General features: G+C 38.8%; 1 protein-coding gene across 8 annotated transcripts in view; it reads right to left on the bottom strand.

The window, feature by feature from the left end:
* NEO1 (neogenin 1) overlaps positions 1 to 18,209 on the bottom strand; it is a 213,742-nt gene that overhangs the window by 58,926 nt on the left and 136,607 nt on the right. For 5 of the 8 annotated variants that reach the window (XM_033107554.1, XM_033107561.1, XM_033107555.1 and 2 more), the window contains exon 8: positions 281 to 500. In XM_033107554.1, coding sequence (XP_032963445.1) covers positions 281 to 500 — 220 coding nt within the window. The remainder of the gene's footprint in view (positions 1 to 280; positions 501 to 18,209) is intronic. The other 3 variants (XM_033107562.1, XM_033107557.1, XM_033107560.1) reach the window with 1 other exon arrangement.

Below are 18,209 nucleotides of genomic sequence, written 5' to 3'. Positions count from 1 at the left end.
ACAGCAAAAGGGTAGCCTTGGTTACATGTTCATGCTTCCACCTAAACAGCTCTATCTGCCCTCTCCCCAAGTCGTCCCAGAAAAGCAGGAAGGAATACAAGGACTTAGTCTGTTCGGGAATTTATTTCTAATGACCTAAAATTAGGAAAGAGGCGTCTCAGTGATCACATTTGCTGGACAGAAAACGGGTACAGATCCTGCACGACGAAGAGCCAGGGGAGCAGGCCTGGGTTGGGCGGGCCAGGATGCAGCCAGCGGCCCCAGACACACAGGCACTTACCTGGCTGTGCCCTCCTTGGTGTAGAAGACAGAGTAGGTGAGGTTGTCTCCGTGAGGATCTGAGGCAGGCGTCCGCCACGTCAGTTTGATGAAGCGGGTAGAGACCAGCGAGGCCACGACGTCCCGCGGAGCCGAAGGCAGAGGTCCCGTGGTGGCTGGTGCTAGATGGTCAGTAGTGGCACTGGTCAGTGAAGTGGGAGGTAATGTTGGGATGGCAACATCTTGTCATGTGCAAACATTGGGAAATATGAAGGGCAAACCACGACGGTTTTAAAAAAGAGAACAGAAAAACAAAAAACAAAAAAGAAATAAACAAAACCACGATGGGAAATAAAATAAAATGAATGAACATAAAAAAGGCCATTAAACTGAAGGCTAACATGCAGGCCAGGGTAACTACTGAAAACTAATGGGCACTATTTCAACACACATCACTGTTGAGCAAGCAGGCTTTCGGGTCCCTACAATGGTGGTGGGCAAGGGACAGGAAGGGGACAGTTGAGAATACAACATCTCACAGAAGGCCACAGCAGTGCCCAAGTAATTTTCTTTAACCCTGGAAAGTAGCATGCAAATCAGTCAAACTTTACAGGTAAAATTCTCATATATGATAAAACCTCAGTTCATCAAAATACGGAGAAAACGTGTGGCAGGCACGAGCCTAGTTACACTCAACGCAGGCCGCGGGCGACTGCGAGCTCACTGCACAGCTGTGTCCTCAGCCCCGAGACGGATCCGAGAGCCACACCTTCACTTTGTCTAATAGCAAGCTCTGCTCTCTGTGTTGGCAAGACCCAGGCACGTGTGACAGCCTTCCTCACGCTGCTAACTTATGGTTCATTTGCTATCTATCAAGTCATTTAAGTATGACAGTATAAAATCATAGAAAGTGCAAAGCCACAACAATACAACACCCAGGTATTTTGTCTGTCTGTTAACACTTCTCACTGCAGTGTGTATTACTGCAGCGTGCAGACCCCAGCACCGGATGGGACAGGTCAAGCCATGGAACCCGCTCGTCCAAAGCTCTGTGTGTATACTTGTAGTCGTGCGTAACTTTATTACCTCCTAAGGCAGTCCTTTGGACACTTCCGATTTTAGAAGTTTATTCTTTTTTTATTTTTTATTAGTTTCAGGTGTACAAAACAATGTAATAGACATTTACCCCCCTCACAAAGTGATAACAGCCCCCCAATCTACTACCCCTCTGATATCATATATAGCTGTTACAATGCCACTGACTCTATTCCCTATGCCATACTCCATATCCTGTGATTATATATATATTAAATTATAGTTGAAGCTTATTCTTAATATTAAATCTAAAAGCTCCTTCACCTTGGGGCCAGAGAGTATAAATTCAATCTCACAATTTTTAACCTAAAGGATTTGCTAGAATTGTGTCATAACCTTAATGGGGACACTCACAGAATAGAAGCAGAGAAGAAAACATGGAAATTCTCCACCTAGGTTTCAATGAAATGGTAGGGCAACAACTTCCTGGAAATGTCCGTGGCTGTAAGAGGCTCTAGAGTGCGGCAGTCTGATGTGCCAGAGAGAATACATCCTCCAAGGGGAAGGTGGAGGAGACCAGCCTAGCCTCTAGATGGGTGGACAAGGGGAGAGGTGATCCAGTAGTGGCTATGTACTGACACAAGCTCTATGGCACTCTGCTCTGTATGTGGGCTCCTTCAGTCCTTACGACTCTAGAAACAGGGACTAAGTATCACTGTATCTCTAGCTTACATGCAGAGATTGACACTGAAAAGGGCTAACTTGCTCATCCTAGGTCGCACACAGTACGTGGTAGAGTGGTAAAAGCAACCTGGGTTAGTTTCAGAGGCCTCTGGATTCAGCCAATGGGAGTTCTGGTCCTGGTGGTGCCACTTACTATTTGTGTCACCATGGGCAAATCCGTTGTTCTTTCTCACTTGCTTTTTTCCCTCTCCTTCTGAGAAAGTGCTTTTAAGAGTGTGGAGTGCTATCACAATGTAAGACTATGCAGTCATCGTTCAGATCCATATCCAACTTTACCAATACAAGTGTCAACGTTGTTAGAAAGTGAAGTCTGAGTGGCCACGGAGGCCTTGTTCTGATCCTTTAGGCTTCAACAGATGTGCTGCCTCAGAGAAATAAAGACCTCTCACTCACAGTTTTCAGAGTTCTTTTTCTTATACTGTGTCAGTTTATTCACACAACCACCCCATGAGGCAGGATGGAAATGACAGGATTAGATGTTGCATGAAGGTTAAAAAGGAGCCCAGAACTCCCCGCATTTCAGGCTTGGGAGAGAGGGTGGATGGTGGTGTCATGTACAGAGAAAGAGACTCCAAATTGAGGGACACGTGGTGAACTTGGTTTTGAACACACTGTGTCTAAAGTAACAATCCAATATCCATCCACAAGAGAAATGTATAAGAAGCAACTGGAAATGTGGACCTCTGATTTCTGTAAAATCAAGTCACTAAAACCCTATGAGAGAAATGGTTCAAGGCAGCCTGAACAGCCTCGCTTCGCTGCCTCATTTCTGGGCCCGTCCAGAAACACACTAAGCTGCTCCCACGTCTGACCCAACTCACCAAGCTAATTTTTCGCAGCTATCCGCCGCCAGAGGGGAGAGCGAGTCTGTGATGAGACGCGGCAGAGAATACCAGAGAAAGCCCAGGATTTCGCGTACGAGGACCTTACATTCAAAACTTGACTCTGTCACTTCCTAATAATGTGAAGTTGGTCCAGTCACTGAGCCTCCCTGATCTCAGTTTCCTTTTCTATTAGACTGGTTCAGATAACACTCCCTACCCATGTCCCAGGCTGATGTAAAACCAGATGAATATCAATGAGAGAAATGCACGTGGAAGTACTAGGTATGTTATCACCACCATTAGTTAAATGGGTGACAAACACAAGAACATTAAGTATAAAGGCACCTAGGAAGGGAATGGAAGCAGGGAGGACTAGGTGATGGAAGGGTGTCATGGGTGGTAACGGACAGAATCACTCAGGGAAAATCCAACTAGCCTACTGAGCTTCTGTAGCACACATCCGTAATTCTGTAACGGCACTGAGCAATTCCAACTTTTTCATGTTCACATTGTATCACTTACACTGACCTATAAGCCCTTTGAGGATAAAATCTGTATTGCTTTATCTGGGAATCACTCACCAGGTCTTGGTATATTTTACATAATCAATAAATGTACATTTATTGAATTAATCAGTAAAAGAAAATCAGGGAGAATGTTAGTGCAATGGAGACCAACGTCTCTAGAATCTCATTACACAAGGCAATATTTTAATCTTTTTAGCTGATACAAAGTATATACAAATAGTATTTATATAATGATGTTATAGAAACATTTGCTTTGCAAATGTATCATAACAGTTCTCTATGGAATAAAAGTATAACTAATGCTGGATGATTGTAACTGATTCCTGGTTAGCCACGGGAAACCTCCATGTCCACTGCAGTGCTCCTGTTCTAGCCCCACTGTCCCCCCATTGGAGCTACAGCTGCTCTTCCATGTGTTGGCTGAGCAGGTAAAGGAAAGAGTCGCATGTGACCAAGATAATCAAACAGGCCATTAGGTTACACCAGGATCAATGGCACGATGAAGGATGGAAGGGACTTCGTACTTCCAGAATGACAGTTTGAGGAAGTCAACAAATCCTCTCCCCTGTGGGTGAAATTTTTGGCAGCTTTAAAACTGGGCAAAAAGCTGTCAAAAACCTGGAACTGTCCAAAGGCATACAACCAATTGAGAGGCATTTATTCACAAAAAGTTTCCTACATAGGGAAAAACAGCAAGTCTGTGGCATTCTTGCCTGGGCTGCTCCCAGCACCCCCGCTCTGTTGGGGTGGTTGTCAACAGGGTAAGGCAGGCCCTGGAAACCAGTGGCTTGGCTGCTGCTGCCAGACGGGGCTCCTCTGATGTGGAGCATTGTCACTGCAAGTGGCAATCTTGATGGCAAGTGAACAGGAAGGGCCGTTTTGCTCTGCTAGCCTGAAGATGTGATTTGGCGGGGGGAGGCGGGGGGGTGGGACAAGCGATGGATGGTAGACTAGTTGGAGATTTAACAAGGAGTTTGGTGAGGTGAAAAAGCAGTAAGAAGGTTTGATAAGTTCTCCACTTATTGCAGGTTAACTGAAAGCCATGACGGAGACAGGAGTGGGCCCTGGCCACCCACACATCCCTGGCCAGTGGACCCATGTCTATGTTTGGAGGACAAGTGAGAGAGCCTGGTAGAAAGCAAAAGCTTGGGCAGACTAAAACGTGACCTGAATTTTTACTGCATTCTCCAAACCACTTATAAATCCCCCAGCCTAGTGGAAGGCTTATTTATTGGTTTGAGGCATTTGAGCACAACTTCTGACTGACACTTGGCTAAACACTAACGTGTACAGACACGGGGGCTACCCCTAGAAAACCAGGCTTAAAAATAAAAACAAGAAAATTAAAAACAAAAGCTAAGCAGAAGCATCCGTGGCTGTACACTGTGGGGAAGACGGACATCACAGATGTAGCCCAGGCAAGGTTATACAAACCGAAAGAACAACTGCTGGGGGCAATGAGTCAAAACCATAGTTGCTACGATATGTTACCCAAACACATCCAATAGTCAACAAAAAAATAAAGAGATGAGCAAAGAAGCAAGAAGTATTAAAGGGCAGTCAGTCTCGGCGAGTCCTGCGATACTAGATTTAACAAAGACTTCAGAGCAGCTATTAAAATACGTTCAGGGAACTACAGGGACCTGTCAGGAGCTACTCAGGCTCTGAGATTTTACCTCATGGAGGTGCTAACAAGACAGTTATTACAAGACAGTGAGTGCAGGCAAAGGCGTGAGTCTTGCAACAGAGACCGAGAACTTGATCACTCAAGGGCCAGTGCAGCAGCCAGCACTTCCTGTTGTTTCTAGTCAATTCCCCATGCCCCCCAAGTCCTATGAAGACAATGCAAAGGGCCCAGGATGGATGCCCGCACCTGCAGTAGGCTGTTAAGAGAAGGACCCTGGGCTTGAGGGATTCAGCACTTCATAGCAAGGGGAGGCAGGCCCCAGACAAGCAATAGGCCTGCTGCGGGCATCTAATTTAATTGCTGTGGTCAGAGACGTCCTTGGTATGGTTTCAGTCTTTTTAAATTTACTGAGACTTGATTTGTGGCCCACCACATGGTCTATCTTGGAGACGGTCCCACGTGTGCCTGAAAAGGACCTGTCGGGTGGAGGTTCGACAACGTCTGGTCAGGTTGGGTGACAGGGCTGTTCAAGTCATCTATACTCGAACTTTTCCAAAATCACCAACTACTGTCGTTGAATTATGTATTTCTTCTTTGACTATAACAATTATAAATGCATATGCATCTAACAGAGCCCCAAAATACATGAATTCAAAGAAATCTGGGAAAACCCCAAATATCTGAAAATCAAACAATCCACTCCTAAATAACCCAAGGGTCAAAGAAGAAATCACAAGGAAAAAATCTAAAAATATTTTTAACTGAATGAAAATAAAAACACAACATATTAAAAATTATGAGATGTAGCTAAAGCTGTGCGTAGAGGGAAAGTTAAATACCTTTATCAGAAGAGAAGTCTCACATGAATTACCTAAGCTTCTACCTTACTGTAGAGTGTGTACCTAAAGTGTCCTCACACACAGAGAGAACATAATCATGGACGTGATGGATTGTTAAGTAGCTTGATTGTAGGAATCCTTTCACAGTGTATACATGTATCAAATAACCATGTTGTACACTTGAAATACATTACCATTTATTTGTCAATTACACCTCAATAAAGCTGGGAAAAAATTTAAATTTTAGCCAAGTTATTAAAAAGAAAAAAGCTAAGAGACTGAAATACTAAGAGAAAACATAAGTTACCAAATTAAGAATCAAAGGGGAGACAATACTACCAACCCTATAAATATTCAAAAATTATAAGGAAATATTATAAACAAATTCATGCCAATAAAGCAGTCAACTTTGAGGAAATAGAAAATTCCTCAGAAAGACAAAAAGATCAAACCTACTAAAGAAGAAACAAAATCTGGATAGAACTATAATAGAGAAATCTAATTAATTAATAAAATCTTCCCACAAAGAAAAGTCCAAACCCAGATTAACTTCACTGGTAAATGTTTCAAATACTTAAAAGAGGGCCAGCCCGGTGGCTCAGGAGGTTCGAGCTCCGTGCTCCTAACTCCTAAGGCTGCCGGTTCGATTCCCACATGGGCCAGTGGGCTCTCAACCACAAGGCTGCCAGCTCAATTCCTCGAGTCCTGCAAGGGATGGTGGGCAGCGCCCCCTGCAACTAAGATGGAACACGGCACCTTGAGCTGAGCTGCCGCTGAGCTCCCGGATGGGTCACTTGGTTGGAGTGCATCCTCTCAACCACAAGGTTGCCAGTTCGATTCCTCGACTCCCGCAAGGGATGGTGGGCTGCGCCCCCTGCAACTAGTAACGGCAACTGGACCTGGAGCTGAGCTGCGCCCTCCACAACTAAGACTGAAAGGACAACAACTTGACTTGGAAAAAAAAAAAAAAAAAAATATATATATATATATATATTTAAAAGAAGAAAGAACACTAATTCATCACAACTCTTTCAGAAAACCAAGGAAAAACACTTCCAACTCATTCTGTGAGACCAGTCTTACCTTGACATAAAAGCCAAATGTATCACATGAAAAGAAAGCCACAAATCAATATCCAATCATTATCACAGATACAAAATCCATTAACATAATATTAGCAACCCGTATTTGGTAACATAGTAAAAGGATTATATACCATGATCAAGTAGGATTTACCAAATGAATCCAAGACTAGTTTAACATCCCCAAATCAATGTAACACACCATATTAAGAGAAAAAAGAACAACTACTGATCATCTCAGTAGATGCAGAAAAAACACTTGACAACATCAAACACCTATTTATAATAAAAACTCTCAACAAACTAGGAAAAGAAGTAAACTTCCTCAACCTGAAAAACCTACAGTGAACATTATACTTAGTGGTAAAAGAGGAAATGCTTTTTCCCTAAGGGTAGAAGCAAGACGAGGATGCTAGTTCTCATCTCTTATTATCAGGCATTTGTGTGAAGTCCTAGTCAGTGCAAGAAGGGGAGAAAAAGAGAGAAAGTGATAAAGATTAGAAAGAAAGAAGTAATACTGTTCTTATTTATGGATAACGTAGTTATCTAGAAAACCCTTATGAATCTATGGGAGAAAAAGTCTACTAAAACTAATAAATAAGTTTAGTAAGGTCATGGGATACAGGTCAATATACCGAAAACCAACTCTATTTTTATATATTAGGAATGAACAATCCAAAAACGAAATGAAGAAAACCACTCCATTCACAATAGGATCCAAAAAAGAATAAAATACTTTGGAATAAATTTAACAAAGAAGTGTAAGATTTGTACCCTGAAAACTACAACACATTGCTGAGAGAAATTAAAGAACATCTAAATATAAAAAGATCTAAATGAAAAGATCTTAATAAATAAACGTTCATGGATTAGAAGACTAAATGTTGTTAAGATGACAAGCTCCTCCAAAAATGTAATAGAAATGCAAGAGACCTAGAATAGCCAAAACAATTCTGAAAAGAAAAAGGTTGCAGGACTTGCATTACCCGACTTCAAAATCTACTATAAAGCTCCAGTAATCAAGACAGTCTAATATTGGCATATGAATAGGCATATAGATCAGTGGAAGATAATTGAGACTCCAGAAACAAATTCCCAAGTTTATGGTCAATTGGTTTTTGGCCAAGGTGTCGAGAAATCGCAGTGTGAGAACAGTCTTTTCAACAACCGGTGCTGCTTCAACTATGTTATCTAGATGCAAAGTAATGAACTTCGATGCTCACTTAACACAAAAACCAGCTGAAAATGGCTCACACACATAAGGGGAGAAAGTACAGGTGAAAGCCTGTGTCTTGGGTAAGAATGTGTTCTTACACATGACAACAAATGCAAAGACATGAAAGAAAAAAAATGATAAATTAGATTCTAATCAAAATAAAAACTGCACTTTAAGAAAAGCACAACTAACTAAATGACAAGAGAAGCCACAAACTGGCAGAAAATATTTCCAAATCATATATCTGATAAAGGACTTGGATATATAATTCAGAATATATATTCAGAAGCAGAATATATAATTAACTCCTATAAATCAATAAAACAAGTAACCCAATTTAAAAATGGGCAAAAGACACGAACCCTCATTTCACCAAAGAAAACATACAAAGGACTAATAAACACAAGAAAATGTGCTCAACATCACTAGTCATTAGGGAAATTAAATCAAAACCACGATGAGGTACCATTTCACATCCACTAGAATGGCACTAGAATCGTCAAAAGGGTACACAATACTCAGTGTTGGCAAAGACGTGGAACAACTGGAACACTCACCCTTACTGGGAGGAATGTATTAGTCTTCCAATTGATAAATATGAATTGTCTCTATTTATTATTTAAATCTTTAGTATCTTTCAAAAATGTTTCAGTTTTCTGAGCATAAGTTTTGCACTTTTGTTAAATGTATTCCTAAATATTTTATTCTTTTTGATGTTATTATAAATGAAATTTTCTTAATTTGAATCTCAGATAGCTCACTGCAAGTATACAGAAGTACAAATGATTTTTATATACAGATATTGACTCTTGCTGAGCTCATTTATTAATTTTTCTTTATGATTTTCTACATACACGATAATGTTAATCTATAGACAGTTTTACTTGTAGTTTCTTAAAATGTTAAACATAGCACATGACCCAGAAATTCTACTCCTAGGAATCTACCCAAGAGAAATGAAAACAAATGTCTACACAAAGATTTGTATACAAACCTCCATAGAACCATGATTCAAAATAGTCAGAAATTGGAAACAATCCAAATGGCCATCAACTGGTAAATGGGTAAACAAAATAGGTATATCTGTATAAAGGAGTACCTATTCAGCAATTAAAAAGATACAAAACACTGATATATGCTACAATATGGATTAAAAAACAACAACACATTACCCTAAATGAAAGAAGCCAGTCACAAAGACTACATATTACAGGATTCCCGTTTTATATAAAATGACTACCAAGGGCAATTTTATAGAGACAGAAAGAAAATCACTGATTTACAGGTGGCAGACAAACCCGAGGGAATATAGGGGGATGGCAATGTTTTCTATCTATCCTGCAATGATGACTATAACAGCTCTACATATATTTACTAAAAATTACTACATCGTCCACTTACACTGGGTGAATTTTATGGTATGTAAAATCATACTTCAATAAAACTGTTAAGAGAAGGAAATGTCTTAGACCAGTTAGTTGGAACTTTTTTTTCTAGTGTAAAATACTTTTTTTCTAGTGTAAAATAGCCATAGTTACAGTTCTAGGACATCTCTGTTGCTCAAAACAACTGAGCCTGAAAAAACATCAACCTATTAAAATGTCCAGAAATTACTCAAAGATTTTACAAATACCGATTAGTTATCAAGGGGCCCAAAGCATAAGTGAATTATACAGATCTCTAGGACAAATGTAGTAAAAGCCTTTGTTTCTTAAAAAAAGATGTCTGATTATATTAAGAATTATGCTGGTGTCTTTCTCTTCTGCCACCTGAAAATGTTCACTCCTGAAAACGAAATTCCTGATCGCATTGCTCCCTGAAACTACCTACAGAATAAAGTCCAAACTCCTCTGTACAGCACTGAGGGCCCTGCACAAACTGGCTTTCCAGTCTTACCTGTGGGACGTGCTGTGCTCTGGGTCGGCCTGGTTACTGAGCACAAATGGACTTTTCAGCCTCGGTGCCCATGCTCACACTGCTACTATGTTTAGAGCAATAAACACCATGTAAATCTGACTGGAGTCAAAGGCAGCTGGGAAATCTGAGAAAAGCTATTATACTTTCAAAGTCTTAGCAACATCAAAAATGCTGCTAGCTTTGACCTGCTGCTCAAATGCTTGGCAGCAACCTCACACTGGCACTTTCTCTGAAACCTACAACCTCTATAGGCTCTTAAGTGAAACCAAGAGAGCTTATCCGTGTGGGATCCTGAAAAGGGGTTATGTCCCTCCTGATTGAACTTCGTTACTTGATGAAATCATCGGAGGTGTTGAGATATCCTTTTCAAAATCCAGCTCCACTGTGGTTGTTTTAATGATCCATTATCTTTGTGACCGATAAAGTGTAACTTTTAGTGTTTTATAAATATGACTGTGACCGATCCATCCGTCCATCTATGCACTTAGAACAGTTTCCAGATAGAGATGGTCCGATTCTGTGCTGCGCACGCTGCCCCTGGTTAGGGGTCACCGATGGTCTTCGTCTGACACCACTCACACAAGCCAAGGGAGCTGTGCGTAGGCACATGTAAGCTTCCTCCTGAAACTCAAACTTGGTTCCTTTTTCATAATCTTTCTTTGAAAACAGATTCCTTTGAAAACTTCTTGCAAAATTTTCTGGACACCTTCGAAAGGTAAGAAAGCATCCTGGGGACATGTCTCCCTCCAGCCTCCCTTTCATTCCTTATGTAAAGGAACTGACTAACTTGGCATTTCCCAGGAGCTTGATTCAGAATTCACTGTTCAGAATTGAGTCCGATTTACACGGTACTTATTGCTCTCAACCTAACAGCAGTGTGAACCAAAGTACAGTTCCCAAGAGCATTTCTTTTGGGAGATGCTGCCAGGTATATGGTAAAAACTGAGAACAATCCTCTTTGGGAGACCCTGGGGAGCTGCCATGCTTATTAGCCTGTTAAAGACTCCCACAATTCTACAGGAGAAAAAACCTGTTCCGTTTGTTAACCTAGCATTTCTGACTCTTAACTGATCATGAACTCTCTTTATCCCCAAACAGGAACCCAGTCTGGGCAATCCTGAACTAAACGATACCTGAGACAGTGTCCAGTGAAGAACTCCTTGAAGAGAACATCTGCCTGAAAACCTACCGTCACTGTTCAACCACTTCTGTAGGCAGTTTATTTCATATTTTTATTTCAAAGTCCAAACGTAACAAGCTTGTTATAAAAGTAACTTAGATAATACAGAAGTACACAACATAAAAGGGTTAAAGTTCTGCTTTTCATCATTTCCTCAATACCGCTGTTAAGTCTGTTCATTCTTCCAAATATTTTCCTTTTCAGTGATACACTTACATACACATAAACCTACATGTAACCATACATAAATATGAGAACAGAATGATACCAAACATGTTGCTTTGCACACTGCCGTACAATGTAACACGTCTTTGAGTTCCCACCTCAGTATGTATGAACAAACCTCTTTATTCTCAAGTGCTCTGTAATATAACTGTAACATGGTTTATTTCATCATCCCCTTATTGTTACTTACATTTAGTCTGTTTCCATGATTTATTTATTCATTTTGGCTACTTCAGGCAATGTTTCTGTGAACTTTCCTATACATGTGCCTTTGTGCACATGTGTAAATATTTCCGTAAGGTGATTTTGAGAAGTGAAAATGCTGAGCCAAAGGTCTGTATATTTGAAAGCTTGAGAGATGATGGCAAATAACCTTCTGAAAGTCTACTTTGGCTTCTGTTTCAGGGCAGAAGGCCAAATACATTCTGGGTCCAGCACTCTATAAATACTGCCCCCACCCACCACAAACAGGACAAGAAATAGGAACACGAAGTCCGTTTTGGACAAAACTAAGAGATCTCTGTAATCCCAACCCACAATATGTGAAAAAGGTAGATAGGAGAAAAGTAAATTAAATAAATGAACAGTCACTCTAAGTACCCCCAGAGGGATGGACTCATGAGACTCAACCCAACTGTCCTTGAAGGACTGGTAGCACTTTAGGAGACAGGGTTGATGTGGGGGACAGAGGAATTAGGAGCTATCACACCTGGAGACAGGAAAAACTAAGTCACAGAGGTTCTGGGTTCAGAGGTGACCAACAGGGGATGGAGACCACATACTGAAATACGGAACGCCCTATCTTCCTCCTCAACCAGGCTTACTACCACTAGACAAGAGAATGAAGCATCCCTGTATGGAAAATCTGAGCAGAAGCAGAGAAGACATACAAATACTGCTATGTTGCTAGATCAGGTCATGGCCACAGTAACAAAAAAGACTGACTCCCCGGTTGTTCCATAATAAAAGCCAAGTAATTAAAAAACTTTATCCCAAAAGTTTAAGGAAAAACAAGGTATCTGCACAGCCTCAAATTATAGCTCCTAAAATATTTATTAATTACAGAGAGGAAAAAAATAACTTTACAACGGAGAAAGCTGGCAGACACCACCTTAATTCACCACATGATCAAGTTGACCATACTGAATAATAAGGCATATTAATATCATGTGCCCCTTATATGGATGTGTTGTAAAGGGCACAACAATTCTGCAGTATTTGTCAAAATAAATAAATCCATAACCTTAAAGTAACCACAAGAAAACACCAGAAAAACGCCAGGTGAGAACATTATATACCAAATACCTGACCAGTAATTCTCAAAAGTGTCATGGGCATAACAGACAAGGAAGGACTGAAGAACAGTTACAGGCTGAAGTAAACTAAGGAGATGTGACAACTAAATGTAATGTGGGATCCAAAGCTGGATCCTAGAACAGAAAAAGGACAATATCACACTCTTAAATATGAATCAATTGCCAAACTACTTTCAAATATTTGAGGGTAGTTCTCTTCTTTTGATCGAAATTTCCCAGTTCTTTCTTCTGATCTCTTTATAACATGGTTTCAAAACCTTTCTATAAACTCTTAAAATGAAGTGGCCAAAATATACATAAGGATGCTATATATTTTTGTCATTGTAATTAAAGATTAAAATAGCTTCTAGGCATCTACATCACACTGATGAGACCTACTGAGCTAGCAATAACCTAAAGGCCATAAGACTTCTTTCTTACATGGTACTAAAAAGAATTGATTTCACTATGCTATCCTGCACTTTACATGTTGAAAATTAAATATATACTGCTTGTACAGAGCTATATGATAAGAATGTTTTACTTGTGTAGAGCTATGATAATAGTGATTATATTAGCATTAACTTATGTGAACCTTTAGCTACATTTCAATAAGATAGTTGAAAAGAGAAATTTATACTTGTTAGCATCATTGATTTTCCTTAAGGTTTTTCTGCCTAACTTCTGCTCTTCCAAAGTGTTATTTCAAATATTGTATTTTTCCATATTAGAATGTCCACTTAGTTTTTCTTTTTTTTTAATATTTCCATTTCTTTATTGAATTACCATTTGTTCTACCACTGTGTTCATGTTTTCCTTTATATCCTTGAACATGTTTATAATAGCTGCTTTAAATTCCTTGTCCGGTCATTTCATGATGTCTGCCATTTCTGGGGTTTGTTTTCTACTGATTGACTTTTCTCCAGGTTATGGTTAAAATTTTCCTTTTTAAAACTACCTGTTTGTTGTTTGGATTTTGTTATTTTCCTTAAGTAGAATGTTGAACTTTGTTCTGGCAGGCAGTTATCCTTGCAGATTAAATTGTTCCTTTGAGGTTTGTTTTAAACTGTTAGGCTGATTCTACACGAGCCTTGAATCTAGAGCTATATTTACTGTACTTTTAAAATATAACCTTTCTGCAGGCTCTATTGAGTACCTGGGGTGTTCAACAAGGTCTCTTTAATCTGATTGGATAGAATGTGAACATTTTTCAACGCTGTGTATGCTCCAGTAATTTCTCAGCTCTCAGCTCTTGTTCTTTCCTTAGAAAACGTTCTTTGTCTGGACTAGTAGAGTCTTGCTCTGTGTAGGTGCAGTTTAGTGTGTAGTAAAAGACTCAAGGGGAACCCTATACAGCTTTCTTGAATTTCTTTGCACATCTCTCTTCTTTCCAGTAGCCTGCCCTACAAATTTGAACTATCGTTTTAGTCCTAAACTCTGATCTCTGCTTCCTTAGCTCATTGAATCTGTTCCCCTCTCCCAACCCTGCACTGCAGTCTAGAAAGTGCTTCCAGGTAGAAAGCTGGGGGTAACTATGGGGCTCCGCTCATTTGTTTCCATTCTCGTAGAGATTATGGTTCTGCAAATAGTTTAAAACTATTTATTTCATATATTTTGCCCGATTTTCTAGCTGTTTATATATCAGGCAGGCTAGTCCAAAACTAGTTACTCTGTCATGGCCTGCAGTACAAGTTCCAAATGCTTTTAAGATATTACAATAATTATCAATACTCTTTCAAAGAAGTACCACTGTAATAAAAAAAAAAAACCACTGGATTAAAAACATTTCTAAACTCTGGACATTATAGGAAACATTTATTTATTTTTACTTTGTTATATTTATTTGTTTCCTTTGCAGGTACTAATACCTATGACACATTCAATAAATGTTTGTTCAATGGCTAAATAAATAAAAACCAAAAAACATTTAAGACAAAATATGTAACTGTGGGGATATGAAGAACTTTAAACTATGAATTTATATCCTAAAGAAAACTTTTCAAGCTGAATTTCTCAAGAAGACTCATGTCTAACTAAACAAGACATGAAAATAGACTTTTACATAAAATTAGGCAGCTCTCCCTAACATTCCAAGATAAAATAAAAGTAATACTTTTATTAGCCAAAAAAGGCAAGAATGCTTGTATGTAGTCAGGTGAACATGCTATTCAACTTCCAAATTAATCTTAAATTATTTTTCTCCAATTTGTAAAAATTTCACCCACTTTATTTGCTTTTTCAAATAAAAGTTACATGTATCCAACACTTGGTTTCACAAGATGAGTCTACAAGCTTTCTTATTAGTTCTGAATCCATATAAGAGTCGACATTTCCAACTACATTATACTATTAATAGTCTAGCCGGCTCCTGGTTAGGGCTAATGAAGTACTCAATGGTTGGTGCCCAGGACACCCAAACTGCATTCTCGATCCTGAACAAAAGGACAATTGCTCTATGGCTACAGAAAACACTTCTAATCCCAGTCAGGCTCCTGGGCATGGATGTCGAATGACCAGCCTGAAGAAGAGCACCACTCCATGAGCTAAAACAACAAACAGCTGTCCTATTGATGAGTGGGGCGCCAGATTCTTATAAAAACGGAGTTCACAACTTCTCAACTTTTCAATAATTCTTTCTTCTCCACCTCTTGTATTACCTTATACTTTAAGTCTGATTTAAAAAAAAAAAAAAAAAAGACTTAGTGAAAGCAATCTGGCATTTCAGATAACATCTACAAGTTAATGTCACTGTAATACCAGTAGGCCAAACAAAGAGATAAGCTATTTTTTATAATGCCATTGGAAAGTCAATCAAAACTGCTACAGGTGCTTGTCCCATTGTGAAATAATCATAAAAATATATGCATGAAAGTTCAAGTAACTCAGTATTCATCCTTCAAATTTCTCTACTGGGTCCTACTCCACAAGTCTGATAGAGAAGTTCATTTTCCCTGCCTGTAAATAGCTCAAACAAAGCAATCAAAAAACCTTGAGAAGCACCGAAAAACACCGAGAGTCCAATAAAACAACTGTTCCTTCAGATTAAAGACATTCAAATGAAGCATTTACACTCAACGGGGAAACAACAATTATACTACATTATTAATCATAGCATTTTATTAAAAATAAAAACACTAACAGAATGTGAGAAGTGCTGCAAATTATTTGCTCCTGAGAGTGATCTGTCACATAAAGGAACTACTGAAAAATATGTGGCAGTTACAATGAGATCAAGGCAGGACAATGGTTGTTCCAAATGGCGTCTCTGCAAAAGATTAGGCATATTTCATGGAAGTTCATAAGTGAGAAGCATGAGAAAAAGACAGATGTCTTCCCCCTTTCCCAAACCAATACAATCCACCACTCTCCCCAAATGTACGATGTAAGATACTGAATGAAGGAGAACGAAAGCCGAGGAATAATGCTCCACAATGGTGATGATTTAGGGTTAGCCTCCTATCATACGGTCACAATCTGACGTATAAGCATCTGCTTCCAGGAGACTCACAGAAATACGTGTAACCCCCTGCACTATCCCATTCTGCTGCACGCCCCACATGGGAGTCAGTGTTAAAAAACTTAAGATTTTCATAGATTCTAAAGTTTCAAAGTAGAGGTGAGAAAGATGCTTTAGAACACAGAGGCAGATTTTAGAGTAAGGAATAATTTTTTAAACATAAAATTCTATATTTAACAGGAGCATGGGCTATCTCATGCAAAAGAATGCCCTACCCCTGGAAAATGGTCAAGACAAGCACTGTACAGCTAACATTTGTAATTCTGAAATCCTATGATTTTCTGGAACAGAACAAATGGTATTGCTAATAAACCTTAGGGATTCTATATTTAATATATCACTTGTTTGGAATGGCATAAACCTCATTGTTATGTACTATCAAAAAAATGCCTTACAATCAAATTGTTTTGTGAAATTATGACGTGAACTTGAAGACCTGACAGATATACGCTATTTTCCTTCTAGGTTTATATGACAGAAACAATGATTTATTTGATGCCTATGTTTGATTTGGGAATCACCTGCCATATTTTGATCTATTATTTTTCAACTTCTAGAAAAGAGAAAACAAAATGTATATTTAGTATGAAAATGACTCCCAAATGTTCTGAATCTCCTTGAAATTTTCATGCTAACTCAAATACTTTTATTGATGTCAGCATAATGAGGAGCCCCTAATTAATTCTAAAATTATTTTGCCATTTCCTAGATATTCATAAATATTAATCCCAACAGCAGGATTAAAACAGATGTGCTCAGGATCCCTACTCATATTTAAATAAATTCCACACAAATATATATTGTAAGTCAACAGCCTTGATGTAGAAATTTATTTGAAAAGATGCATTTCTAAATTAAAGACAAAAATTAAACTGGAACAAATACACATTAATTATTTACTAATACCATTTATTGGAATGGCATGTGTCAGGCAATACCAGGCATCATTAAGGGAAGTGCCACAAATGAGAAAAGGCACAAACCCTTCTCCCAGTGATCTTACAATTTAATAGGGAAGAATTCTGCACCTCAAATGACTACATTGTATGAAAGTAGAAAGTTGACAGTGTTAGAAAAGAGATCACATAAATGTAAAATGAGGTAAAATGTAAGAAATTTATTTCTGCTGAAAGATGGCCAAGAACACTGCAGCTGTGGCATTTAAAACTGGGCCTTGAAAGACATATAGGGTTTGGTTCTGGTAGAAAGGAATTGTATCTTATGAGCAAAGCAACTTCAGTGACAAAGTGTAAAGCAAGTGGTGGGCAGAAGCCATACATCCACAGGATTACTAGTGTTTAAATGGATCTGTCAGTCAGACAGGCTAGGTTCATATCCCAGCTCCTCTACATGTATTAGCTGTGTGATCCTGGTAGGTTACGTAATGGTTTTAAACTTCATTTTTCTTAAGTATACACACAAATAAAAACAACATCCACTTTATTGTGTTGATGTAAGGATTAAAAGAGATAATATATTGGAAGCATTTAGCATGTTCCTTGGCACAAAGTGTTCAATTAATATTAACTATTATCAATAGTGATAAATCTATTTTGTTAATCGAAGGTGAATGAGATTAAATCAAGTTGGACTGAACACACAAGTCTACCTTTTCTTCCAACCAAAATCTTTTGAAATTACAGAGAAAAAAAAACTTGAATAAAAAAAGATGCCATCCTTAAAACTGAAATGTTGATAAATTCATAAAAATAAAAGATAGAAAGTGGTCTGGTGAAAAAAGAATAGAGAAAATGTAGAGCCAAATCTGGCAGAGGAGAAAATAGTTTTCAAACGAGCAGGTCAGAGCAAAACCAGACATGTTCTACAGGCATGAGAAAACACATGCATAATTAAGTAAAAAACTATCTTTGGAACACCAGGGCCAGATAGGGTCACCCTTCCACTCATACTGAGCCACATACG

The sequence above is a fragment of the Rhinolophus ferrumequinum genome, chromosome 6 (assembly GCF_004115265.2).
Source record: "Rhinolophus ferrumequinum isolate MPI-CBG mRhiFer1 chromosome 6, mRhiFer1_v1.p, whole genome shotgun sequence".
Taxonomy (NCBI): domain Eukaryota; kingdom Metazoa; phylum Chordata; class Mammalia; order Chiroptera; family Rhinolophidae; genus Rhinolophus; species Rhinolophus ferrumequinum.
The sequence above is the reverse complement of the archived record's forward strand: the minus strand, read 5'-3'. Positions and strand labels throughout refer to the sequence as shown.